Source organism: Carcharodon carcharias, chromosome 2 (assembly GCF_017639515.1).
Source record: "Carcharodon carcharias isolate sCarCar2 chromosome 2, sCarCar2.pri, whole genome shotgun sequence".
In the NCBI taxonomy this organism is placed as follows: domain Eukaryota; kingdom Metazoa; phylum Chordata; class Chondrichthyes; order Lamniformes; family Lamnidae; genus Carcharodon; species Carcharodon carcharias.
In genome coordinates, this window is record NC_054468.1 from 124,603,328 (window position 1) to 124,631,002 (window position 27,675).

At 41.8% G+C, this 27,675-nt stretch overlaps 1 protein-coding gene across 8 annotated transcripts in view; it reads left to right on the top strand.

Moving 5' to 3' along the window:
• Positions 1–27,675, top strand: part of utrn (utrophin) — a 664,110-nt gene that overhangs the window by 98,374 nt on the left and 538,061 nt on the right. For all 8 annotated transcript variants that reach the window (XM_041182782.1, XM_041182783.1, XM_041182789.1 and 5 more), the window contains exons 8-14: positions 2,798–2,913; positions 8,598–8,761; positions 9,656–9,859; positions 16,588–16,769; positions 19,449–19,599; positions 22,132–22,251; positions 26,760–26,861. In XM_041182782.1, the coding sequence (XP_041038716.1) occupies positions 2,798–2,913; positions 8,598–8,761; positions 9,656–9,859; positions 16,588–16,769; positions 19,449–19,599; positions 22,132–22,251; positions 26,760–26,861 (1,039 nt within the window). The remainder of the gene's footprint in view (positions 1–2,797; positions 2,914–8,597; positions 8,762–9,655; positions 9,860–16,587; positions 16,770–19,448; positions 19,600–22,131; positions 22,252–26,759; positions 26,862–27,675) is intronic.

The window sequence follows — 27,675 nt, forward strand, 5'->3', positions numbered from 1 at the left end:
GACTACTTGCATGCCAAACCGCATAAGCAGCAAGTGATAGACAGAGTTAAGCGATCCCACAAGCAACGGATCAGATCTAAGGTCTGCAGTCTTGGCATACCCAGTCGTGAATGGAGGTGGACAATTAAACAATTCACTGGAGGAGGAGACACCACAAATATCCTCATTCTCAGTGATGGAGGAGCCCAGCATAGCAGTGCAAAAGATGAGGCTGAAGCATTCACAACAATCTTTAGCCAGAAGTGCTGAGTGGATGATCCATCTTGGCCTCCTCCAGAGGTCCCTAGCATCACAGATGCCATTCTTCAGCCAATTCGATTCACTGCATGTGATATCAAGAAAAGGCTGAAGGCACTGGATACTGCAAAGGCTAGGGTCCCTGATAATATTCTGGCAATAGTACTGAAGACTTGTGCTCCAGAACTTGCCATGCCCCTAGCCAAGCTGTTTCAGTATAGCTGCAACACTGGCATCTACCAGGCCACGTGGAAAATTGCCCAGCTATGTCCTGTACACAAACAGCTGGACAAATCCAACCCGGCTAATTACCGCCCCATCAGTCTACTCTCAATCATCAGTAAAGTAATGGAAGGGGTGACCAACAGTGTTATCAAGCAGCACTTGCTTAGCAATAACCTGCTCACTGATGCCCAGTTTGGGTTCTGCTAGGGCCACTCAGCTCCTGACTTCATTACAGCCTTGGTTCAAATATGGACAAACGAGCTGAACTCCTGAGGTGAGGTGAGAGTGACTGCCCTTGACATCAAAGCCGTATTTGACTGTGTGTGGCATCAAGGAGCCCTAGCAAAACTGGGGTCAATGGGAATCAGAGGGAAAACTCTCTCCACAGGTTGGAGTCATACCAAGCACAAAGGAAGATGGTTGTAGTTGTTGGAGGTCAATCATCTCGACTCCAGGACATAACCGCAGGAGTTCCTCAGGGTAGTGTCCTTGGCCCAACCATCTTCAGCTGCTTCATCAATGACCTTCCTTCCATCATAAGGTCAGAAGTGGGAATGTTCGCTGATGATTGCACAATGTTCAGCACCATTTGTGACTCCTCAGATTCTTAAGCAGTCCATGTCCAAATGCAGCAAGACCTGGACAATATACAGGTTTGGGCTGACAAGTGGCAAGTAACATTCACGTCACACAAGTGTCAGGCAATGACCATCTCCAACAAGAGAGAATCACCCCTTGATGGCATTACCATCACTGAATCCCCCACTTTCAACATCCTGGGGGTTACCATTGACCAGAAACTGAACTGGACTAGCTATATAAATACTGTGGCTACAAGAGCAGATTAGAGGCTAGGAATCATGCAACGAGTAACTCACCTCCTGACTCCCCAAAGCCTGTCCACCATCCACAAGGCACAAGTCAGGAATGTGATGGAATCCTCCCCACTTGCCTGGATGAGTGCAGCTCCTACAAAACTGAAGAAGTGGGACACCATCCAGGACAAAACAGTCTGCTTAATTGGCACCACATCCACAAACATTCACTCCCTCCACCACCGACGCACAGTAGTAGCAGTGTGTACCATCTACAAGATGCACTGCAGGAATTCATCAAGGCTCCTTATGCAGCACCTTCCAAACCCTTGACCGCTACCACCTAGAAGGACAAGGGCAGCAGATAGATGGGAACACCACAGACCTGGAAGTTCCCCTCCAAGTCACTCACCATCCTGATTTGGAAAAATATCACCATTCCTTCACTGTCACTGTGTCAAAATTGTGGAACTCCCTTCCTAACAGCACTGTTGGTGTACTTACACCACATGGACTGCAGCAGTTTAAGAAGGCAGCTCACCACCGCCTTCTCAAGGGCAATACGTGCTGGCCCAGCCAGCGAAGCCCACATCCCGTGAATGAATTAAAAAATTTTTTTTCCAGCATCCGCTGTATTTTGCTTTCATATATGATATTTTCATTACGTTTGATAACTGTTTCGGATAAAGATCCCCTCCACTGTGTCCTCTGGTTAGTAACATGACATTGATGTTGTTGTGTGGGATTGTAAGAAATTATGTTTTTGTTTGTATGAATTTAAACAATGGATAAGGTAAGTCCACCTGCACTCAAGATTGACCCCAACTGTAAGAAAGTGGGGAGGGGTTGGAGAATGGTCCTGATCTTACTGCATTTGCAGTAAATTAACATATTTTGTTTTTGAAACATTTTTTTAGGATCTTAACATGGAATGGTTCTTGCCCACTTTGTGAACATTATGTTGCACTTAGTAGTCATAAGAATCTAATCTTGACCATAATAACAAATTAAATCTCAAATATGGAAATCAGCTTCCTGCTTTCCTCATTTTTTCCTCTACCTTGCAATTAACCAATTATACAAATCACTGAAATAACCACACAACTGAACGGTTCTAAGTTTCCATGTCATATATGTACTGTAGGGTAGGAGGATGCATTCATTATTGGGAATGTTTGTTCTTCTTCTGTTTATCTCATCAACTAGTTCCTGTAGTTCATTTGACCAGGGTCTTCACAGCTGAGCACATTCCTGTTATTCCTGCTGTCCACACACATGCCATTGTGTTGGGGTGAGAGATTGGATTGGTGCTTTTTCTGAATTGTGGTAACTCCTTCAAAGCAGTAGCCAAAATTGAATACAGATCAGGAGCTGAGCCTGGAACCTTGCTGGTATTGTGTTGCTCAGTGACCACTGAGACCTAGGCACTGGCCATCATACTTTGATTATAACTTAAAACTATTCCTCTACAACATATTGTTTTCTAATTGAACATTGTTTTAAAACCATGTCTCTTCCAGACCAGGTTTGATCAGCTGGGATAAAGTTATGAAGATGTCTGCAATGGGACGCCTGGAACATGCTTTTAACATGGCTAAAAAGCATCTGGGGATAGAGAAGCTGCTGGACCCTGAAGGTTAGCTGTAGTTTGGTATTAGTGCATCTGGTTCATCTATATGACACAGTGCAGTGAATTCATTCTGAATAGTATAAATGGGTGAGACTAAGCAGCGCCATGAAGTATTTGTCATCTGCTCTGCTGTATTTCTGATCTTGACTGTGCTGCTGAAGAGGTTGGTGGGGCAAGGGAGGGAGATTTGGACCATTAACAGAGACCTTAGAATAGATTTGCCACAGTCAGTACATGATGGGAAAATGCTGGAATCTATTACTAAGGAAATCCAGACAGTGACCTAGAAAATCATACTATGATCAAACAAAGTCAATGTGATTTTACAAAAGGAAATTTATTATGAGTTTTTTTGAGGACATAACCAGAAGGGTAGATAAAGGGGAACCAGTAGGTGTGGTGTGCTTAGATTGCCAAAAGGCATGTGATAAGGTGTCACACAAAAGATTAGTATGCAAGATAAGGGCTCATAGAATTAGGGGCAATATATTAGCATGGATATAGGATTGGTTATTTGACAGGAAATGGAGAATAGGGATAAACAGGGCATTTTCAAATTTGTAGGCTGTGACTAGTGAAGTGCCACAATGTTCAGTGCTGGGGCCTCAGCTATTTACAATCCATAATAAAGACTTGGACAAAGAGACAGAAAATGATGTATCTAAGTTAGCTGATTTTACAAAGCTAGATGGGAATCACATATAAACAAAGAGCAGGAGTGGACCATTCAGTCCCTCGAGCCTACTCTGATTGTAATCTCAAATCTGCATCCTGCCGACCACCTGTCGCCCCCTTGCTTATCAAGAATCTATCCACCTCTGCCTTAAAAATATTCAAAGACTCTGCTTCCACTGCCTTTTCAGGAAGAAATTCCAAAGACTCATGACCTTCTGAGTGAAAAAATTTCACCTCAGCTCTGTTTTAAATGGATGACCACATTGCGAGCCCAACTGACAATCTTAAATTGGTTGTCAGCTTAAATCTTAGCATTACTGAGGATTACTGAGCAAATGTTATCCAATTGCGGAATCACATCTAATGTTGGACACTGTGTTGACTTTTGCAAGTATGGGCTGGTTTGGTATGGTCTGTACCTTGTCTGTTGTGAACAGCGGCTGGGGCACTCTTGTTTGATATGATCTGTCAGCCTCTAGGATATACGGCCTACATACCTAGCATCACAGTGGCACTGAAATTCACATACCACGTTATTCATTTGTGTTAAAGGCAGAATGTCTTTTTGGCTTGACAGCAGCATCCTGTTAGTGGCGAATACCACATGTGATGCTCCTGCATAGCAGCAGTGTGAAACAGGTAACTTCAGCTGTTGCTCAAATTTTTGAGATATCTTGCGCTTCCAGAGTAATCTGAGGTACAATTTGTTGTTTTCCCCTTATACTGATATTCTTGCGAAGTGTACTGATGAGTGCAAGTTAAAAAGCTTTGACATGTCTCTTTTTTCAGCAATACTCAAGTTCTGTACTACCAAACGACTATGGTGGTGGTTATCGGAGGCCAATCAACTCAGCCCCAGGATATCACTGCAAGTGTTCCTCAAGACAGCATCTTAGGCTTAACCATCTTCAGCTGCTTCATCAATGACCATCTCCAAAAAGAGAGAAATAACTATCCCCCCTTGACATTCAATTTTTTTTTTATTATTCATCCACTGGATGTAGGCTTCGCTGGCTGGGCCAGCGTTAATTGCCCACCCCTAGTTGCTCTTGAGAAGGAGGTGGTGAGTTGCCTTCTTGAACCGCTGCGGTCTATGTAGTGTAGGTACACCCATAGTGCTGTTAGGAAGGGATTTCCAGGATTTTGACGCAACGACAGTGAAGGAACGATGATATATTTCCAAGTCAGGATGGTGAGTGACTTGGAGGGGAACTTTCAGCTGGTATTCCCATCTATCTGCTGCCCTTGTCCTTCTAGGTGGTAGTTGTCATGGGTTTGGAAGGCACTGTCGAAGGAGCCTTGTTGAATTCTTGCAATGCATCTTGGAGATGGTACATACCGCTGCTACTATGCGTTGGTGGTGGAGGGTGTGAACGTTTGTGGATGTGGTGCCAATCCAGAGGACCGCTTTGTCCTGGATGTGTCAAGCTTCTTGAGTGTTGTGGGAGCTACAGTCATCCAGGCAAGTAGGGAGTATTCCATCACATTCCTGGCTTGTGCCTTGTAGATGGTCTTTGGGGAGTCAGGAGGTGAGTTACATGTTGCAGGATTCCTATCCTCTGACCTGCTCTTGTAGCTACAGTATTTATGTGGCTGGTCCAGTTCAGTTTCTGGTCAATGGTGACCCCCATCACTGAATCCCTTACTATCAACATCCTGGGGGGTTACCATTGGCCAGAAACTGAACTGGACTAGCCATATAAATAGTGTGGCTGCAAGATCTGGTCAGAGCCTGGGAATTCCGCAATGAGTACCTCACCTCCTGACTCCCCAAAGCCTGGCCACATCTACAAGGCACAAGTCAGGAGTGTGATGGAATGCTCACTACTTACCTGGGTGACTGCAGCTCTAACAACACTCAAGTAGATCGACATCATAAAGGACAAAGCTAACCGCTTGATCGGCACCCCATCCACCACCTTAAACATTCATTCCCTCCACCATGGACGCATAGTATCATCTACAAGTTGCATTGCAGCAACTCGCCAAAATTCCTTTGGCAGCACCTTCCAAACCCATGACCTCTACTCCCTCGAAGATTAGGACAGTGCATGAATGGGAAGTCCACAACCTCCAAGTTCCCCTCCAAGCCACAACATCCTTATTGGATCTATATCACTGCTCTTTTACTGTCACTGGGTGTAAAACTGGAACTCCCTCCCTAACAGCACTGTAGATGTCCCTACACCGGATGCACTGCAGCGGTTTAAGAAGGCAACTCACCACCACTTTCTCAAGGATAATTAGGAATGGGCAATAAATGCTGGCCTTGCCAGTGATGCCCACAGCCCATGAATTAATGAAAAAAAAAACAGCCTTCTTGAACCACTGCCATCCATTTGGTGTTGGTGCACCCATTGCTGTAGGAATAAAAACAGATAATGCTGGAAATACATAGCAGGCCAGTATCTGTAAATAGAAAGGATGGTTACATTTTCTTGTATATCCCTCACCAGAACTATGATAAAATAAACAAGATGTTTTAGTAAGATTGGAAAAACTGACATAAAACATGATGGTGTGTGATCCATTAGTTGTACGAATCACAAGAAGACTTAAAATAATGAGTCATAGGGAGTTCAGGGCCACTTTGGGAGATGCTCGATTAAAGCAGTCACCTTTGGTTTCCTCAGTGCAGTGAGATGGTGGCTGGAGCAGTAAGTGCAGTGTACTAGGTTGAAGTCTACCCATGAATTACTGTCTCTAATTTTGCATCTTTTTGTTTAGCATTTTCAAACTAGTATTTGACTTGGTAAAAGAACTTTGTAATGATCAGCAGGAGTTATTTTGAGCAGTTTAAGTGACCTAGCTTGGTTACAGTGAGCCCTTGAATGTGCTTAATTTCCCACACATTTATAGTGCTGGCTCATAAAACTGCTCCTGGAATATCCCTCATTGGCCATATGTTATTGCTTAAGCAACCCTATTTTGTTCTTTGAAAGCTGTAAAATTTGTACATGAGATTGTGTTTGAGAAGAATGCACTTTGTCAGTGGAACTTAGCTTAGTTATTTCTGTGGAAAAGCTTCTGCTTGGCAGTATTTGCATTCTTCCCTATTTCAATTTCTGTTGAAAAAGGAGAAGTCATCTTTTTACTGTATGGCAACCTTTTTTAAATTGTCACCTCCTAAATTTGAAACTTTGTTACTAAAAACCCAGACTTGTTTTAATGCTATGCTCCTGGGATTTTTGAAAAGGCTGCACAAAGCAAAGTGATTCTTCTGTGAAGCCTAAAATTGTTTGTATTGAATGCCTTCAATTTCATGACTTCCCTCAATTCTGAAATGGGCTGCTCAATTGCATTGTAAGGTCAGACAGTTGGGGCACAAACTGTCACAGTCATGATGATTAAGTTCATCCATGGTGAGTTTAGTCATTCTCAGTTATTCCTTAAATTTGTTATTCCAAATGTTTGACTAATTTTTCAGTCTTGAGCAATTTAATTTACATTGTTTTTTGGCAATGAAAAACTGAGGTGACCATCCCTTTTTTTAATCTATTCCTGGGATGTGGCATCGCCAGCAAGGCCAGCATTTATTGTCCATCTATAATTATCCTTGAGAAGGTGGTGGTGGTGAACCGCCTTCTTGAAATGCTGCAGGAGTGGTGAAGGTACTCCCACAGAACTGTTGGGTGACAATGATCTATTTCCAACTCAGGATGGTGTGTGGCTTGGACAGGGACTTGTGGATACTAATGTTCTCATGCACCTGTTACCCTTGTCCTTCTAGGTGGTAGATGTTGCAGGTTTGGGAGGTGCTAGTGAAGATGCTTTGGTGAGTTGCTGCAGTGCGTGCATCTTGTGGATGGTACACACTGGAACCATGGTGTAACAGTAGTAGAGGAAATGAATATTTTAGGTTGTGATTGGAGTGCCGATCAAGTTGGGACATTTTTCTTGAATGGTGCTGAGTATTCCATCACAGCCTTGACTTGTGCCTTGTAGGTAATGGAAAGGCTTTGGGGAGTCATTCACTGCTGATACCCAGCCTCTGACCTGCTTTTGTAACCAGAGTTCTTATGTGGCTGATCCAGTTAAGTTTCCGGTCAATGATGACCCCAGGCTGTTGTAGGTGGAGGATTTGGTGACAGTAATGCCATTGATTATCAAAGAGGGGTAGCTAGATACACTTTTGTTGGAGATGATCATTACCTGTCACTTGTATGGTCTGCATGTTACTTGTAACTTACCAGCCCAAGCCTGAACGTCGTGCAGGTCTTTCTGCATGTGGGCACAACTGCTTCATTGTGCTATGTTAGAGATTGAGATAAAGTGTGATGCAAACTGCATTATGTATTGACCTGGTCTTACATTTGACTGAAATCGTATCTTCTCATTCAAAGGGCTATTTGATTGAACCATATTGTCACTTGACGAAATAGCTATATATATATGGCTTTTTTTTGCTATTGAAAATCGGCATTTTTAAACTAGTAATTTTAATCTATGTTGGCTGGTATTCCAACTGCTGTCCTTTTGTTAAACTTTGTATTTTGATAAACTTCACTGAATGTTGGAGAAAAGAATCAATTCTAACAGTAAAAGTGTCTTCAGAAATTGCATATCACAGCTATGTGATGATTTGAATGCAGGATACATTGGCTCAATCTGGTTCAAAATTGGATTTGCAAAATTGTATTGTCCAGGTGAATTGACTTAGCATTGGCTTATGAAGCATCCTCTTACTGTTGCATATTTGGGTTTTGAAACCTGTGATATTGCTGCATATTTCTCGCTCTTATAGCGGAACTAATATAACTCCTTTGTGAATTTGAAATCACTTCACTACCCCCTCTCCCTCAGTTGAGTGCACTTACTGCAACACTTCAAAGGTGGCCTTTTAGAGAGAGAGTGGTGAAAACATTAGTGGACAGGTGCAGAATGCTGAATTTTTGAAGTAGGTCTGGTCCCTATGGTTATCATGTGTAGGCTTGAACAAATTTTAGGTTTTAATTTTATACCCCTGTGGTATTTGTCTAGGTCTCCATTTCTGATTTATGCTACTTTTCATCCAGATATTGCCGTTTCCCTACCTGACAAGAAATCCATCATCATGTACGTAACCTCTTTATTTGAGGTGCTTCCTCAACAAGTCACGATGGAGGACATCCTTGAAGTGGAGACTCTACCAAGGCAGTACAAAGTTGAAAATGCAGAGGGTCCTTTATCTCGTCAGCAGGTATGGAACTGCCTGGTATCATGTAGCTAGTGAAGTACACAATGGCGAGAGTTCTGGGGTGACATTAGTGAATTATTCAACTAGAGCACTGGTTCCATATGGTCCCTCAACATTATTGGGCTTATTTTGTTATTGGCTCTGAGGCAGATGCACAATATTGCTGAACACAAGCCCATATACCTTGTGATTATACACTAGGGAATCCTTTTTGTTTGTTGTGGCTTTCTTGCCCCTTATCTAAGCATCATTGAAAAGATACAAAGTGACTAAGAGGCATTCCTAAACAATATCAGACAATGGTGGTCATTGTGATGCTGATGTTTTTGCATTAAAATGCTGTATTATTAATTTTAAATACATTATAAATGTTGACCCTAATGGATACTGTATTAAATAGATTACTGATTGCAATTGGTTATAACACTTCAACTTTAACAAAAAATGGTGGGAGTTAGTAAGCATTTAATAAGCAGAAAACATTAAAGGAGGTGTCCAAATGACAACCTTTGGGTTTTATGTGGCCCCTGAGCTTTAGCTGCCTTGCCCTTGAAGCCCAGACAAATCAGTCCTGCTGTTGATTCTTTCTCTGTTGCCTTGTTTGAGTTTCGAGAGACTGGAGGTTTGGAAAGGGCTGTACTGACTGTTTTGTATAAATTCTAAATCAGAGCATCATAATCTGCTTGTGTCTGTGACTTGAAATGTCTGTAGATTATTTGTGGGCCTTGAAACATCAAGGTACATACCTGTATAGTTCACAAAAACAAAGGGCTTGGAGACCCCAGTTTGGATCAATCCCTGGACTAGTTGATAAGTTAGATGTTCTAAAGTTCTTAACTTACAAATTGAATAACCACTAGTGTTAAAAGGATGATTCTTCTTCTATTCTTTGATTAGAATGTGACCTCCGAGAAGGAGTCACCGAGCTCTCGGGCTGAAACTTCCAGCACTGTGCCTGAGACAGACGTGGATTTGGACAGTTACCAGGCAGTTTTGGAGGAAGTTCTAACATGGTTATTGTCTGCTGAGGACACTCTTCACATGCAAGATGACATCTCCTCTGATGTTGAGGAGGTGAAGGAGCAGTTTCACATCCATGAGGTATGCACAGCTAACTGTATTAGGAACTGTCAGGCTTGGTCTTGTACTCTAAATCTTTGTTAGAAGTAAAATAAAATACAGTTAAGATTTATTGTAACTAGGATTGTGTACAGGGCTTTAAATTAAATGAGGGGAGTGGGGTTAGGGGAAGGGAAGTTTAGAAATCTAAAGTGCAAAGTTGAGGCAATAGAGCAGTGTAGTCATTTGGATAAAGGCAAGCAGAGTGGGACAGGAGGGACAGAGAGTTTAATGGTTACAGTGCATTAGCTAATAAAGTACATGCAAAGAATAGTGGTAAAATAATAAAATTAAATATTTCATAGACCATTAAGCAAGAAAGAATTGCAACTTGTAACAAAGATAATGTAATAATTGTGGCGGACTTTAACATTAGACTGGACAAGTCAAATTGGTATAGGAGGTCTGGAAGATGAGTATGTAGAACTTTTGCATCAGTTTACTGGAAAAATATGTTGTGGAGGCAATTAGGTGTAATGAGGCAGGATTGATTAGTAATCTTTTAGTAAAAGATCTGCTAGGGGGAAAAGATATAATACAATTGAATTCCATATTAACTTCGAGAGAGACAGGAGAAATTACCATGGAGAATTATAAGATGGCATAGACATTGAACAATTATTTTATGTCTATTTTCAGAATAGAAGACACAAATTGCTTGCCAGAAATAGAGGGTAACCAAGGGGATATTAGAAGTGAGGAAAGTAATTAATGTCAGCAGAGAAAAAATGTTGAAGAAACTGAAAGGACTAGAAGTCAACAAATCCCCAGGATCTAATGGCCTATATCCTAAGGTTCTAAAAGTGGTAGCTGCAGAGATAATGGCTGCACTGGTCTTGATTTTCCAAAAATCCCTAGATTCTGGATTGGAATTTAGCAAATATAACACTGCTATTCAAGGAGGAAAGGAGGGAGACAGAAAACAGGGAATGACAGGCCAGTTAGCCTGACATTAATAGTCTGGAAACTGCTGGAATATATTATGGAAATCTTAATAATGCACTTAGAAAATCATGTTATGATCAGACAGGGTCAACATGGTTTTGCAAAAGGGAAATCATGTTTGAAGAATTTATTAGAGTTTTTTAAGGATCTAACTGACAGGGTAGGTAAAGGGGAGCCAGTAGATGTCACATGCTTGGGTTTTCAAAAGGTGTTTGATAAGATGCCACACAAAAGGTTAATACACGAGACAGGGCTCTTGGAGTTGGGGATAATATATTAACATGGATAGAGGATTGGTTAATGGACAGGAGGCAGAGAGTAAGGATAAATGGGGCGTTTTCAATTCTGTAATCAGTGGACTGCTGAAAAAAGGTGTGGGGCCTCATCTATTTATAATCTAAATGAAGAGACCAAGAGTAAAGTAACCAAGTTTGCTGACGATTCAAACTTGGATGGGAATGTAAACTGTGAGGAGGCTACAAAAAGATACAGGTGAAGTGAGTGGGTAACAAGGTGGCAGATGAAGCGTATTGTGAGGTTATTCACTTTGGTTGTAAGAATAGTAAAGCAGAATTTTTTTCAAGTCTGACTTCTAAATGTTGATGTTGAGAGAGACTTGGGTATATTTGTACAAGGAACATAGAAAGTTAGCATACAGGTACAGCAAGCAATTGGAAAAACAAACAACACGTTGACCTTCATTAGAAGAGGATTGGAGTACGAGAATAAGGAAGTCTTGCCACAATTGTATAGGACTTTGGTGAGACCACACCTGGAGTACTGTGCACAGTTTTGGTCTCCATATTTAGGAAGGATTACTTGCATTTGAGTTGGTACAGCTGAAGTTTCAGTAGATCTGTTCCTGGGATGTGAGTGTCGTCTTTTGATGAGAGGCTGAGTAAAACATTTGTTCAGCGTCAACTGGAGTATTGTATCCAGTCCCGACCACAACTCTTTAGGAAGGATAAGAGAGCGGAAATGATTTATAAGAACGGTTCCAGGTATGCGAATCTTCAGTTACATAGACCGATTGGAGAAGTTGGGACTGTCCTCCTTGGAGAAGAGAAGGTTGAGAGGAGGTTTCATAGAGGTATTCAAAATCATAAGGAGACTGGACAGAGTACATTGAGAGAAACTGTTACCATTGGTGGGAGGATTGACAAACCAGAGGGCACAGATTTAGAGTAATTGGCAAAAGAAGCAATGGCGACATGAGGAAAACATTTTCGTACAGCGAGGAGTTGGGATCTGGAATGCATTGCCTGAGGGTGAGATGAAGGTATTCAGAAGGGAATTGGAGCATTATCTGAAAAGGAGAAATTTGCAGGGCAACATGAAAAAGATGGGGGAGTGGCACCAAGTAAATTGCTCTTGCAAAGAGCCAGCACAGACACATTGGGCCGAATGACACCCTTCTGTGCTATAACTATTCTATCATTCTATGATTGATTCTAAATTGGCTTTATACCCCCTGGAGCTCAGAAAAATGAGAGATGATCGAAACATGCAAGATTCTGAAGGGGCTTGACAGGGAAGACATTGAGGAATTGTTTCCCCTGGCTGGGGAATCTAGAACACAGGGGCACAGTCTCAGGATAAGGGATCAATCGTTTAGGATGATGAAAAATTTCGTCACTCAGAGGGTTGTGAACCTTTTGAATTCTCTACCCTTTAGGGGTGGCGATTGTCGCTGGACCAGTAACCCAGAGACCCAGGCTAATGCTCTGGGGACCCAGATTCAAATCCCGCCACGGCAGATAAAATCCTGGAACTAAAAGTTTGATGACATTGTTGTAAAACCCAGCTGGTGGGAAGGAAATCTGTCCTCCTTACCTGGCCTGGCCTACAAATTGGGAGAGCTGTCATCCTCATGTAGTCATCCTCATGGAATCAGAATGTCCACCATCATCAACATCCCTGTTATGTCTCACCAGCAGGACAGACCCAGCAAAGGTGGCGGCACAGTGGTATACAGTGGGGGAGGGAGTTGCCCTGGGAGTCCTCAACATCGACTCTGGACCCCATGAAGTCTCATGGCATCAGGTCAAACAGGGGCAAGGAAAGTTCCGCCCTCCTTCAGCTGTTGAATCAGTGTTTCTTTATGTTGAACACCACTTGGAGGAAGACCTGAGGCTGGCAAGGGGCCTTCAATGTCCATCACCAAGAGTGGCTCAGTAACACCACTACTAACTGAGTTGGCTGAGTCCTAAAAGCTGCTACATTGGGTCTGCAGCAGGTGGTGAGGGAACCAACAAGAAGGGAAAAATACTTGACTTCATCCTCACCAACCTGCCTGCCGCAGATGTATCTGTCCATGACCACTGCACAGTCATTGTGGAGATGAAGTCCCGCCCTCACGTTAAGGATACCTTCCATTGTGTTGTGTGGCACTACCAGCGTGCTAAATGGGATAGATTTCGAACAAATCTAACATCTCAAAGCTAGGAATGAGGCGCTGTGGGCCATCAACAGCAGCAGAATTGTACTTGAACACAATCTGTAACCTCATGGTCCGGCATATCCTCCACTCTACCATGACCTTCAAGCCAGGGGATTAACCCTGGTTCAATGAAGAGTGCAGGAGACCATGCAAGGGGCAGCACCAGGCATACCTAAAAATGAGGTGTGAACCTGGTGAAGCTATAAAACAGAAGTACTTGCTTGCCAAACAGCATAAGCAGCAAATGATAGACAGAGCTAAGTGATCATATAACCAATGGATCAGATCTAAGTTCTACAGTCCTACCATATCCAATCGTGAATGGTGGACAATTAAACAATTCACTGGAGGAGGAGGCTCCACAAATATCCCCATTCTCAATGATGAGGAGCCCAGCACATCAGAGCAAAAGATGTGGTTGAAGCAATCACTACAACCTTCAGCCGGAAGTGCCGAGTAGATGATCCTTCTCGGCCTCCTCTGGAGCCCCCAGCATCACAGTCAATTCTTCAGCCAATTCGATTCACTCCATGTGACATCAAGAAATGGCTGAAGGCACTGGATACGGCAAAGGCTATGGGCCCTCACAATATTCCAGCAATAGCACTGAAGACTTGTGCTCCAGAACTTGCCGCGCCCTTAGCCAAGCTGTTCCAGTACAGCTACAGCATTGCAACTACCCGGCTATGTGGAAAATTGCCCAGGTTTGTCCTTACACAAAAAGCAGGACAAATCCAACCCGGCTAATTACCGTCCCATTAGTCCACTCTCGATCATCAGTAAAGTAATGGAAGGGGTCATCAACAGTGCTATCAAGCAGCACTTGCTTAGCAATGACCTGTTCCCTGATGCACAGTTTGGGTTCCTCTAGGGCCACTCATCTCCTGACCTCATTACAGCCTTGGTTCAAACATGGACAAAAGAGCTGAACTCCTGAGGTGAGGTGAGGAGTGACCGCCCTTGACATCAAAGCTGCATTTGACTGAGCCCCAGCAAAACTAGAGTCAATGGGAATCAGAGGGAAAACTCTCCACTGGTTGGAGACATGCCTAGCACAAAGGAAGATGGTTGTAGTTGTTGGAGGTCAATCATCTCTGCTCCAGGACATCACCGCAGGAATTCCTCAGGGTAGTGTCCTCGGCCCAACCATCTTCAGCTGCTTCATCAATTACCTTCCTTCCGCCATAAGGTCAGAAGTGGGTATGCTCGCTGATGATTGCACAATGTTCAGCACCATTTGCGACGCCTCAGATACTGAAGAAGTCCATGTCCAAATGCAGCAAGATTTGGACAATATCCAGGCTTGGGCTGACTAGTGGCAAGTAACATTCGCACCACACAAGTGTCAGGCAATGACCATCTCCAACAAGAGAGAATCCACCCAGCGCCCCTTGATGTTCAATGGCATTACCATCACTGAATCTCCCACTATCAACATCTTGAGGCTTACCATTAACCAGAAACTGAACTGGACTAGCTGTATAAATACTGTGGCTACAAGAGCAGGCCAGATGCTAGGAATCCTGCAATGAGTAACTCACCTCCTGACTCCCCAAAGCCTGTCCATCATCTACAAGACACAAATCAGGAATGTGATGGAATAGTCCCCACTTGCCTGGATGAGTTCAGCTCCCATAACACTCAAGAAGCTAGACACCATCCAAGACAAAGCAGCCTGCTTGATTGGCACCACATCCACAAACATTCACTCCCTCACTATTGACGGACGGCAGAGCAATGTTTACCATCTACATGATGCACTGCAGGAATTCACCAAGGCTCTTTATACAGCACCTTCCAAACCCATGACCACTAGCACCTAGAAGGACAAGGGCAGCAGATAGATGGGAACACCACCACCTGGAAGTTCTCCTCCAAGTCAGTCGTCATCCTGACTTGGAAATATATCGCTGTTCCTTCACTGTTGCTGGGTCAAAATCCTGGAACTCCCTTCCTAACAGCACTGTGGGTGTACCTACACCACAGGGACTGCAGCAGTTCAAGAAGGCACCACCACCTCAAGGGCAACTAGGGATGGGCAATAAATGCTAGCCTAGCCAGTGAAGCCCACATCCCATGAATGAATAAGAGGGATGTGCTGCTTCATCGTTGAATGTATTTGAAGCTGGGTGATAGACAGACAGATTTTTGTTCTCTCAGAGAATCAAGATGGGTGGGTGGGCAAACGGGATTGAAGTAGAAGATCAGTCATGAGGGCCAGTATGGTCTATTCCTCCTCCTTTTTCTGACATTCTTATGTTCTTATCTGATCATTTATTGTTATTTGTAGACTCCTACTCTGTGCAAATTGGCTGCAGTGTTGCATTAATCACAACAGGGATCACCTATTAGAAAAAGTACTTTAGTGGCACTTACATGTTCTTATACAACCTGAATATATGGATGGTGCTATAAAAATGCAGGTTCTTTCTTTACAAAAGGGAAAGATCGAAATGCTTTGAAATTTGTTGCTGTTGCCAAAGTGGTAGATGAAGAAACATGTAACATCTCCAATATATTGTGGTTTACTTGTGCATATGGCTGCATTGGTGGCCGAATTAAGACATTGGAGTTTCAATTGTTGGAGTAGAATTGCCACTCATGACACTTAATATGGTGACATAGACACAAGGCTCTAACTGGCTATATCCTCCCCCCATCCCCCTATTCTCCTGGCCCCCCCAATTCTCCCCTTCCAAGTAGTTTTAACTCATGGGGTTTAACAATACATGTGTTAGTACCTGTGTCAAAATAGCATGTAAAGGAATTTTTCATAAACATGTTAAACATTGCTATTAGCAGAGAAAATGCCTAGCAGTCAGTAATTAAATATTTCTTTATTTTGAAAAATGAAAATGGCTATGAAGTCTGCAGGATAGTGTTCGATAAATTAGTTATGCAGTAGAATGACTTTCTGGAAAATCAATTTGATTTACCCCATTGAGGAAGACTGTAGGATATTTATATCAATAACCTAATACCTTTATAACGTCCTGGGATGCTGTCCTAATCATGGATTGAAAAGATGGTACGATTTGATTTTTAAAAATTACAATACATTTTTGGGGTTTTAAAGCAATCGTTTATTCCATAACATTTGCGATTTAGGCTGAAAAACTGATTTTTTTTTTAAAAGTCAGAATTAGCCAAGGCACAAAACTTGTAAACTAAAATATTTATTGACGTTGCCCTTGTGCACCAGAGTGACTTTTGTTAATGGGTTTAGGATGATTGGTGGGTATGATTACATTTTTTAGTCAATGATGGATTTTGTTAAGCATGTAGCCCCCCAATTTAACTGTAATTTTCATCTTTCCTGACCTAGGGATTTATGATGGAACTGACTGCTCATCAGAGTAATGTGGGTAATGTACTTCAGGCTGGAAACCAGCTCATTGCACAGGGCAATCTGACAGAAGAGGAAGAGAATGAGATCAGAGAGCAGATGTCTTTGCTTAATTCTAGATGGGAAAACCTGAGAGTTGCCAGCATGGACAGACAAGCCAAGTGAGTTGTAAACTGACTGTTCAGCCTAAATATCTTTAACATTGTAGTTTAAGACCATTTTTATCTGTTACAGCTGTTGAATTAACGCTTGTGATGGCTGGGCTGGAGAAAGGCTTTGAACGTTAATTTTTAAAAATATTGCTTAACTCTGGACCTCTGACTTGAGTGAAAGCCCATCACCATGCCTAGGACACTGAGATCCACCATCATCCCGAATGTGTCTGACCAAGTTTCTCTGCAGCTTAAGCATTGCTTCCTCCCTGTTGTATTCCAGGCTTCTTGAGATAAAAACAAATATTCCATAAGCCTTTTTGATTATCTTTTGTATCTGTGACCTAGTTTTTAGTGACTTGTATACTTGGACACCCAAATCTATCTGCTTCTCCGCAACTTCTGTTATTGGCCAGCATTTTACTATGGTAATGATGTTGAAACTGTCAACATTTGCTGTCACTACTCAACTTAAACTGACTACAACTTTGGAATTCGGACATGTGCAGAATAACGTGAAGTCCAGAAGTTATCAGTAGGCCTGCATCCCTCCATATGTGCACTGTAGAGTTCCCACAGACTGCAATCTCCTCTGGAATCAAGAGCTTTCAATCTAACTCTGTTAGTTTCACCGTAAAGTCCCTGGAAAAAGTCACATCTTGTTGAATGAAGTATAAATGGGTTTTTAATGGCGTGCTAACTTAATAATTGCTGCTGAACACCTTAACTGACTCAGAAAGGCTAATTTTATGTTTGTGGAATGTCAAATTTCTCCACAATGATCAAAAAGTCTGCATATTCTTAAACTAGTTTTCTCTTTTTAAAATGTTTTATCTTTATTTTAGTTTCTGTCTTAATAGTCATATATTTATTTTGTCATCTGAAAATTAAAATTAAGATTGAAAGAGTTTAAGTGCTTTTAACTTCATGGTTTTCTGTTGGTGAATAATTCAGTTCAATTGGTTGCCTACCTGCTTACTGACATTGCTGCTGCTACATGCCAAGACATCCTCTTAATTTGGCACTAGATTTAAACTGCCGTCAGGAGAGGGAAAATCCCTGCCGAAGAGATTGCTATGTTCTCACGGTCAGTGGCAAGCAGCCTTTCTTCACAAAATCCAGGCCAATGTATTTAGAAAACTATTCCAATTTGTCCAATTCAAAGTGGATGATCTTGCATTGATCTCTGTCACAGTCTTGCCCTCCCATGGAACATGGCAAAATTTGAAGATGGTGAATTATGGAAACTTAGCATAACTGGGCTTTTTACAGTGTATTTCAACAATGTATTTATTTTATTGATTCAGTATATTGTCTTGAGATTAGCCTCATCAATTTCAATATTACTTCTAGGTCCTATTTTAAGTCTTTATGCACAAATTCTAGGTACATTTATAGTGAAAATGTCAGGCTAATTCTTCTGAGTTATGGCTGCAGAATTCTTGCTGTTACGTAGTGTAGCCACTTTCATGTTTTGTCTCACTTTCATCCTCTCCTCTCTCCATTCTCTTCTAACCTGTACACATGGGGAGATATCCATTCCTAGTAGGTGTGAATTTTTCATGAAAAATATTCATAAAATCAGCTGCTATTGTACTGGTGGAAAGTCATTGCCTTTTGGAAGTTATTTGTTTACTGATCCAAGCACTTGATGATGTTGGTGATCAGTGCAGACTGCTGCAACTCGGCATGCTTAAAGCACATTATATATGTGCATGGTTAGGAAAGGGAAACCAGGACCCTCTATTGTGAATATATTCCAATGTTCAGCTGCAGTGTTTGATCTTCTTCATAGAATGACATGGCATAGAAGAAGGCAATTCAGACCATCATGCCCGTGTAGGCTCTTTAAAAGAGCTGTCCAATTAGAATCCCTGCTCTTTCCCACTGTCCTTCAAATTTCTTCCCTTGAGGTACTTATCGAAAAATACATGAATTTATATCGTGCCTTTCAAACCATCGGACATCTCAAAGTGCATTATAGTCAATGAAGTATTTTTGAACTGTAGTCACTGTCATTGACCCTGCTTCCACCACATTTCAGGCAATGTATTCCAGATCAAAAACAAAAACAAAAATATCTGGAAAAATTCAGTAGGTCTGGCAGCATCTGTATTCCAGATTATTGTTACTCACTGATTAAAAAGGAAATCTCTTCATTGCATCTCTGGTTCTTTTGCCAATTAACCTAAGTCTGTGTCCTCTAGTTACTGATTCTCACGCCATTAGCAATACTATTTTTTTGTTTATTCTATCAAAATGCCTCATGATTTTGAACACCTATGTTGAATGCCCCCCTAATCATCTTTGCTCTAAGAAGAATACCCCATTTTAATAGTCTCCCCACATAACTGCATGTAACTTAGGTTCAACTCCTGCATTGCCAACAAGGTCTTGGTGAAATTTTTTTTTATTTGAAAAATAATGGTGACTCAAAAACACCAGAAATAGGAGCAGGAGTAGACCATATGGCCCGTCGAGACTGCTGTGCCATTCAGTGTGATCATGGCTGACCTTGGGCCACAGTTCAGTTTTTCCACCAAATTCCGATATCCCTTAATTCCCTGAGAGACCCCTTACCACCACCAACTACCACCACACCCCCTCCCCCCACCCCCCCAACCTGTGCCTAGTCTCATTCAGAATTGTATGTTTCATGATTAAATTCCAAATTCCAAAATTTTTCAGGCTTCACGAGGTGCTAATGGAACTGCAGCAGCAGCAGTTGCAGCAGCTATCAGATTGGCTGACTCAGACAGAGGAACGTATTCAAAAGCTGGCAACACAGCCTACAGGAGATGAGTTGGAGTCCTTCAAACAGCAGATTGATGAACACAAAGTAAGTGCATTTGGCATGAGAATCACCAGCCACCGCTAAGAGTTGGTGTGATGATTGAGCAGTGCTGTTTGACAATAGTATCGAGTGCTGAAACTCAGCAGACCAGGGGCTTATCTTAAAAGCAAATTACTGCGGATGCTGCAAATCTGAAATAAAAACAGAAAATGCTGGAAAAGCATTTTATGTTTGTATTTTAAATTAGGGAATTAGGTTACTGATTTGTGAATACCTTTACATTAAGAATTGTCATTCTTTTTGGCCTCTCAGCCTCCATATGCATATTAAGACTCAGCCACCCAGTTAGGGGAAATTAGCTGGGATTTGTAATTCTGTTAGCTGGACCATTCACAGCTCTTATCTGCACCTTTGTCTATTCAAGCTTTGTCTTGCACTGCATCCTTTTACCAGTTAGCTGCAGTCCTTATGGTTCTGTGTGTACAGGAACAAATGATTTAGGATTAATGAGTTTCAACTTCAGTGGTGTTTTTCTAGTCATTCTTTTGCACAGGACTTATAGCGGTTCATCAGCTTTCCAACTAAACTTCACTTTGAGGACATTAGCATCTCAAGTCTAGTTGGGCTACAGTGCTCTTGGTTTTAGCTTCTTCTGTTGGATATTCAGTCAATTTATTTTTGATCTACCAGTTAGGAGCTTTAAGATCTGAAAAGATAGTCCTTGTTTTCATAGAATCATAGAATGGTTGCAGCACAGTAGGAGGCCATTTGGCCCATCGCATCCATGCCAGTTCTCTGCAAGAGCTTCACAGCAAGCCCCACTCTTGTCTTTTCCCATAGCCCTGCAAATTTTTCCTTCAGGTACCTATCCAGTTCCCTTTTAGAAACTGTGACTGAAGCTGCCTCCACTACACTTTCAGTTAGTGCATTGCAGATCATAACCGCTCATTGCATAAAAATATTTTCCTCCTGTCTTTGGTTCTTTTGCTGGTCACCTTAAATATGCCTTCTAGTTCTTGACTCTTCCACAGATGAGAACATTTTCTCTCTGTCTATTCTGTCCAGACCCCTCATGATTTTGGACACCTCTATCAAATCCCCTCTCAACCATTTCTTCTCTAAGGAGAACAATGCAGCTTCTCCAATCTATCATGTAACTGAAGTGTCTCATTCCTGGAACCATTCTCATGAAACTTTTCCACGCCTTCTCAAATCCTTCCAAAGTGCAGTGTCTGGAATTGAACACAATATTCCAGCTGAGGTTGAACTAGTGTTTTATAAATGTTCAGCATAACTTCTCTGCTTTTGTACTCTCTGCCTCTATTTATCAAACCGAGGACCCATGTGGCTTTTTAACCATTTTCTCAACCTACCCTGCCTCCTTCAGTGATTTCAGTGATTTTTCTGTTCCTGCACCCCTTTGAAATTGTACCCTTTAGTTTATATTGTCTTTCCTCGTTCTTTCGCTTTTTGGGAATGTACCTCGACTGTACCCGAATCACCATCTCTTCAAAGGCAGCCCATTTTTCAATTACAGTTTTGCCAGCCAATCATTGATTTCAGTTTACTTGGGACAGATTCATTCTTAACCCACTGAAATTAGTCCTCCAGTGTTTTATGCTAGATTTCCCTTGTGCTTTTCCATAGCGAATCAAAACCTTATTATGCAATTATCATTGTTCCCTAAATAGACACCTGTTCTATAGACACCTGATCCACCTCATTCCCTAGAACCAGTCCAACAATGCCTCCTTCCTCATTGGGCCAAAACTTTGCTTCCTTTAATTTGATCTTGGGATGTCGGTGACTCTGACAAGGCCACAGAGCTTGTGGTGATGTACAATTCTGTTGCTGTTCATAGACCACAGTGTCTCTTGCATGCCAGTTTTGGACTGCTAGATATTAGCCTTTCACACTTAGCATAGTGTTAGTGTAACACTACATGATGGAGGATGTCATTAATGTGGAGCAGAGACTTGAAATATGACTTGAAGCCCTGGGACTTCATGATTAGTTACAGTTGCTTCAGTTTCTCTTTGTGGTCTCAATCAAAGTTATGAGATTTTCAAATGTTGACAAGTGCACTGTTAAAATAGTAGAAACTGAAAGTAAAGCACCAAGATTGATGCCTTATACTGGCTGTGCTGTACCAGATCAGCTGGAGACACAGCTTGGTTGTGCCTCTCATTGCACTTGCTACACGACTGTACACCTGTTGATTCTGCACACCAGTTGTAAGTTTCTATTATCTTGCAGGGTGCAATTTAACTAAATTTGTTAGATTTTTAAAGAAAAAGATCTCACAAAATGCAAAATTGCCACTTGGGCCAAAAATGATCTTATCCTTTGGGGCCACAAGAATCACAGGTTTTGCTTGGGTGGTGATGTTCTCTTTGAATTGGCTAGCCAGAGTTTAAGGACCTCCGCTTGGTATCCTGGGATTGAGAATTGAAGCTTATGTTTTGTAGTTAATACCTATCTGAGATTTGAATTTTATGATGATTTCTTCTTGTAGTCCTAAAGCACTTCTATATTAATAACAAATATGATCTGCTGATGTGTTGCATTCTTTCTCAGCTATTGCAAAGTGACTTGGAGAAAGAGCAGGTGAAGGTGAACTCTCTGACCCACATGGTAGTGGTAGTGGATGAGAACAGTGGCGAGAGTGCTACAGCTGCACTGGAGGACCAGTTGCAGGTAACTGACTTCTTCTAGCTACTGACTTCACTAGCCCAGCAATGCAAGAACCTTGAAGCTGAAGGAATTTGTTGCACGATATTCAAGAACAGATTGTAAATATATTTTACATAATTCAATATGAGAAAGTATGGATCAAAATGTGGTCCATTTTTTGGACATTTTTTTAACACCTGGGAAATGTTGCTTCCAATCCATGCCCCATATGATGATCCTAAGAGCTTAATAGTCAATAAATTCCGCTTGAATTGCTGTCACTGTTATGTAGGAATATGTGGCAGCTAATCAGCATACAGCAAGTCACACAAAACAGAAATGAAATGAACAACCAGTATAATCTATTTTTGTCGATAAAGGGATAAATATTGACCAGGTCACCAAGAGAATTCCCTTGTTCCTTTTCCAAAAATACCATGGTCTCTTTTACATCCACCTGAACAGACAGATGATTCCTCAGCTCCCTCATCGAAAAGAGGCACCACTGCCATGCACCACTCCCTCAGCACTGCATTAAATGGTCAGTCTGGATTATATGATAAAATTCCAGAGTGGGACTTGAACCCATAATCTTCAGACCCAGGTGAAAGTGCTACCACTGAGCAGAGGCTGACTAAGTGTAATATCAACCGTACCTACAGAGGAGGAGAGAACTGAAACTCCAAGCCTTCTGCTTCGGGTTTATATATTTATTTGACTGAAGAAATTTTGAATGTTACAGCAGTGCAGTCACTTACCCATTATACATTCAATTGCAGAAAATACAATCTCTGAGTATAGGGGTTATTTTTGAGAAAGGAAGTATGCTTTCCAGAGTAGTTATAATGGGGGACTTCAGTTTCCCATATGTAGATTGGGATAGTGGCAGTGTAAGGGACAGTGAGGGACAAGCGTTCCTAGATTGTGTTCAGGAGAATTTCCTACAGCAGTATGTGTCCAGTCCGACAAGAAAGGAGGCACTGCTAGACCTGGTTCTTGGGAATGAGATGGGCCAAGTAGATCAAGTGACAGCGGGGGAGCATTTAGGGGACAGTGATCATTGTATCATAAGATTCAAGCTGACAGTGGAAAATGACATTAGTCAATCCGGATTAAGAATAATCAACTGACAGAGAGCAGACTTCAATGGGGCAAGAATGGAGCTTGGCTGGATAGACTGGAACCAAAGGTTGGCAGGAAAAACAGTAGCTGAACAATGGACTACCTTCAAAGAGGAGATGGTTTGGGCACAGACAAGGTACGTTCCCTCAAAAGGGAAGGGTAGGACAAACAAATCCAGAGCTCCATGGATGACAAAGGAGATAGAAATTGAATTAAAGAAGAAAAAGTGTGCTTATGACAGGTGTCAGGTAGCAAATAAAATTGAGAACCAAGCTGAATACAGAATGTACAGAAGGGATGTGAAAAAGCAAGCAGGAGAAGCAAAAAGGGATTATGAAGAAAAACTGGCAGCTAACTTAAAAGGAAATCCCAAAGTATCCTATAAGCACATTAATAGTAAAAGGGTGGTAAAAGGAGGGGTAGAGCCAATTAGGGACCAAAAAGGGGATTTACACAAGAGGCAAGAAGCATGGCTGAGTTGTTAAATGAATACTTTTCATCTGTCTTTAACCATGAGGTATATGCCAGGCCATGGTGACAGACAAGGAAACTCAGTAACTAGAAGGGCTTAAAATAGATAAGGAGGAGGTATTGGATAAGCTGTTGGTGCTTAAAGTTGATAAGGCACTGGGACCTGATGAGATGCAAAGAAGAATATTGAAGGAAGTGAGAGTGGAAATTGCAGAGGCACTGGCAAAAATCTTTCAATGTTCCCTGGATTCGGGGAGGTGCTGGAGGACTGGAGAATTGCAAACGTTACACCCTTGTTCAAAAAAGTTTGCAAAGATCTGACCGGCAATTACAGACCAGTCGGTTTAACTGCGGTGGTGGGGAAACTTTTAGAAACAATTATTTGGGATAGAATTAATAGTCACATTGAAAAATGTGGATTGATTTGGAAGAGTCAGCATGGATTTGTTAAAGGAAAATTGTGTCTCCCTAACTTGCTGGAGTTTTTTGAAGAGGTAACAGAGATGGTTGATGTGGTGCATATGGACTTCCAAAAGGTGTTTGAAACAGTGCCACACAACAGACTTGTGAGGAACGTTATAGGTCCTGGAATAAAAGGTACAGTAGCAACGTGGATACAAAATTGGCTGAGGGATAGGAAACAGAGTAATAGTTAATGGGTATTTTTCGGGCTGGAAGAAGGTTTGTAATGGAGTTCTCCAGGTATTGGGACCCTTGTTTTTCCTGATATATATAAACAATCTAGATCTTGATGTGCAGGGGACAATTTCAAAGTTTGCAGACAACATAAAACTTGGGAGAATTGTAAACTCTGAGAAGGACAGTGTAGAACTTCAAAAGAACATTGACACATTTGGTGGAGTGGGCAGATAGGTGGCAGATGAAGTTCAATGCAGAGAAGTGTGAGATGATACACTTTGGTTACAAAGAACATAGACCGTATAAAATAAAGGATACTATTCTAAAGGGCGTGCAGGAGTGGAGAGACCTGGGTGTATATGTACATAAGTCATTAAAGAAGGCAGGACAGGTAGAGAGAGCTGTATCTAAAGCATACAGTATTCTAGGCTTCATTAATCGGGGCAGACAGTACAAGAGCAAGGAAGTTATGATGAACTTATATAAGACACTGGTTAGACCTCAGCTGGGATAATGTGTACAGTTCTGGGCGCCACGCTGTGGGAGGGATGTGAACACATTGGAGAAAGTGCAGAAGAGGTTTATGAGAATGGTTCCAGGGATGAGACACTTCAGTTATGAGGAAAGATTGGAGAATTTGAGACTCTTTGCCTTGGAGAGGAGAAGGCTAAGAGGAAACTTGATTGAAGTTTTCAATATCACGAGGGGTCTGGACAGAGTAGATAGTGAGAAACTGTTCCCGCTTGTAAACGGATTGAGAACCAGAGGGCACAGTTTTAAAGTGTTTCGTGCAAAAGAAGCAAATGTGAGGTGATAAAAAAACGTTTTCATACAGTGAGTAATTAGGCTTTGGAATGCAGTGCCTGGAAGTGTGGTGGAAGCTGGTTCAATTGACGCATTTAAGAGGGCATTGAATGATTATTTAAATAGAAACAATGTGCAGGGTTACAGGGAAAAGGCAGGAGATTGGCACTAAGTTAAAATGCTCAGAGAGCCGGTGCAGACACAATGAGCCGAATGACCTCCTTCTACACCATAACGATTCTGTGATATTCATAAAATACAAGCAAAGAAACCTGCAGTTTTCATCATTTTGCATCCAGCACAATCTCCGTCACAAATACCAATCCTATCTGATCATTGTTTTTGGTTGCATTATGGCAGACCCAATCCTCACCTGACATACACATATACACTGCTAAGAAAAAACCCTAATCAATGTATTATCTTTGTTTTTCCTCTCTTCCCCTTTTCTAATCCCCCCTCCCCCTAAATCTCAGGTTAATTGAGGTTAATTGTATATTCTTAGTAAATCAATTAAAGTACCAAGCTAACAATTAGACTGGGGCTGTAGGAAGGTGCAGCCATATGGTCATATGTACGCATCTCCCTCTGCGTATGTTTCTGTTTTTTCTCCTCCTCCTCCCTTCACTCTGCGTATGTGTGTCTTTTTCTTTCTCCCTTCCCCTTTTTGTGTCTCCCTGTTTCTCTTACCTTGCTATTTTGTGTGTGTGGGTCTCTGTCTTTTCCCCCTTTTCAGCCGCCTCAAAAAATTGCTGCTTCTTTCCAAAAGCACCATTTTGCTGCACATGTTTTTATTGACTTTGTGTCTTCACAGATCCACTACTGAATCTAATTTATGTAGTTCACACCGTTATTTTTTCCCCTTTATAATTCCTGCTGGATTACGGTTCTCTGTAATTTTTTCTCTGACTGATTTTATGCTGTCGTCCCATTCATTCCATTGATTTGCTTTTATCACTTCTTTGTTGTCATGGAGTTCTTGGTTTCAAGTTTTAAAGAACCTGATTGAGTTTGATGTGAGATATTATCCCACCAAGCTACCATAGATCTGTTCTCTTTCAGTAGTCTCATGTTGCTGCAAGTGAACTTGGATTCTTTATGATCCAGATCTCAAACCCTGAGCACTCATACAGGCATTGGGTGATCAGTGAGCCTCACCCCTTGTTTCAGAAAATAGAAAATAACAGAAAATATCAGTGTATGAGAGGCTCCAAGTTGAGCAGCTAGGTTTTATTTGCAATTTTTTAAACACATGGCATCATATGGAGAACAGTACAGTTCGATACAGAGACTAATTACAAAACTCCCAAACTGTTGAGATGCAACCTGCCCATATCATAAACCTGTCACTTGCTTCAGCATACTTGTCAGTTCAGTTGCTGGAAGTGAGCTGTGTGCCTATTCTGTGTTGCTCAGCTATTCAATGCTAAATTTGCTGAACATGTGCAGAACTTGTCCAATGAGAATTTGTTAATTTTTGGTTTTAATTGTTGCAGTCACTGGGTGAGCGCTGGGCAGCTGTTTGTCGTTGGACTGAAGAGCGATGGCATCTGCTCCAAGATGTTTTTGTCAAGTGGCAGCAGCTATTGGAAGATCAGGTGAGTGAAAATATGGATAATTGCATTACAAACAAAAACTCATAAGACCATAAGACATAGGAGCAGAAATTAGGCCATTCGGCCCATTGAGTTTGCTCTGCCATTCAATCATGGCTGATAAGTTTCTCAACCCCATTCTCTCCCCGTAACCTTTGATCCCCATACCAATCAAGAACCTATCTATCTCGGTCTTAAATACACTCAATGACCTGGCCTCCAGAGCCTTCTGTGGCAATGAATTCCACAGATTCACCACTCTCTGGCTAAAGAAGTTTCTCCTCTTCTCTGTTCTAAAAGGTCTTCCCTTTACTCTGAGGCTGTGCCCTTGGGTTCTAGTCTCTCCTACTAATGGAAATATCTTCCCCACGTCCACTCTATCCAGTCCTTTCAGTATTCTGTAAGTTTCGATCAGATCCCCCCTCATCCTTCTAAACTCCATTGAGTATAGACCCATAGTCCTCAAATGTTCCTCATATGTTAAGCCTTTCATTCCTGGGATCATTCTCGTGAACCTGCTCTGGACCCTCTCCAGGGCCAGAACATCTTTCCTAAGATACGGGGCCCAAAATTGCTCACAATATTCTAAATGTGGTCTGACCAGAGCCTTATAAAGTCTCAGCTGCACATCCCTGCTTTTATATTCTAGTCCTCTCAAAATAAATGCCAACATTGCATTTGCCTTCCTAACTACCAGCTCAACCTGCAAGTTAACCTTAAGAGAATCCTGGACTAGGACTCCCAAGTCCCTTTGCAGTCCAGATTTCTGAATTCTCTCCCCATTTAGAAAATGGTCTATGCCTCTATTCTTCCTACC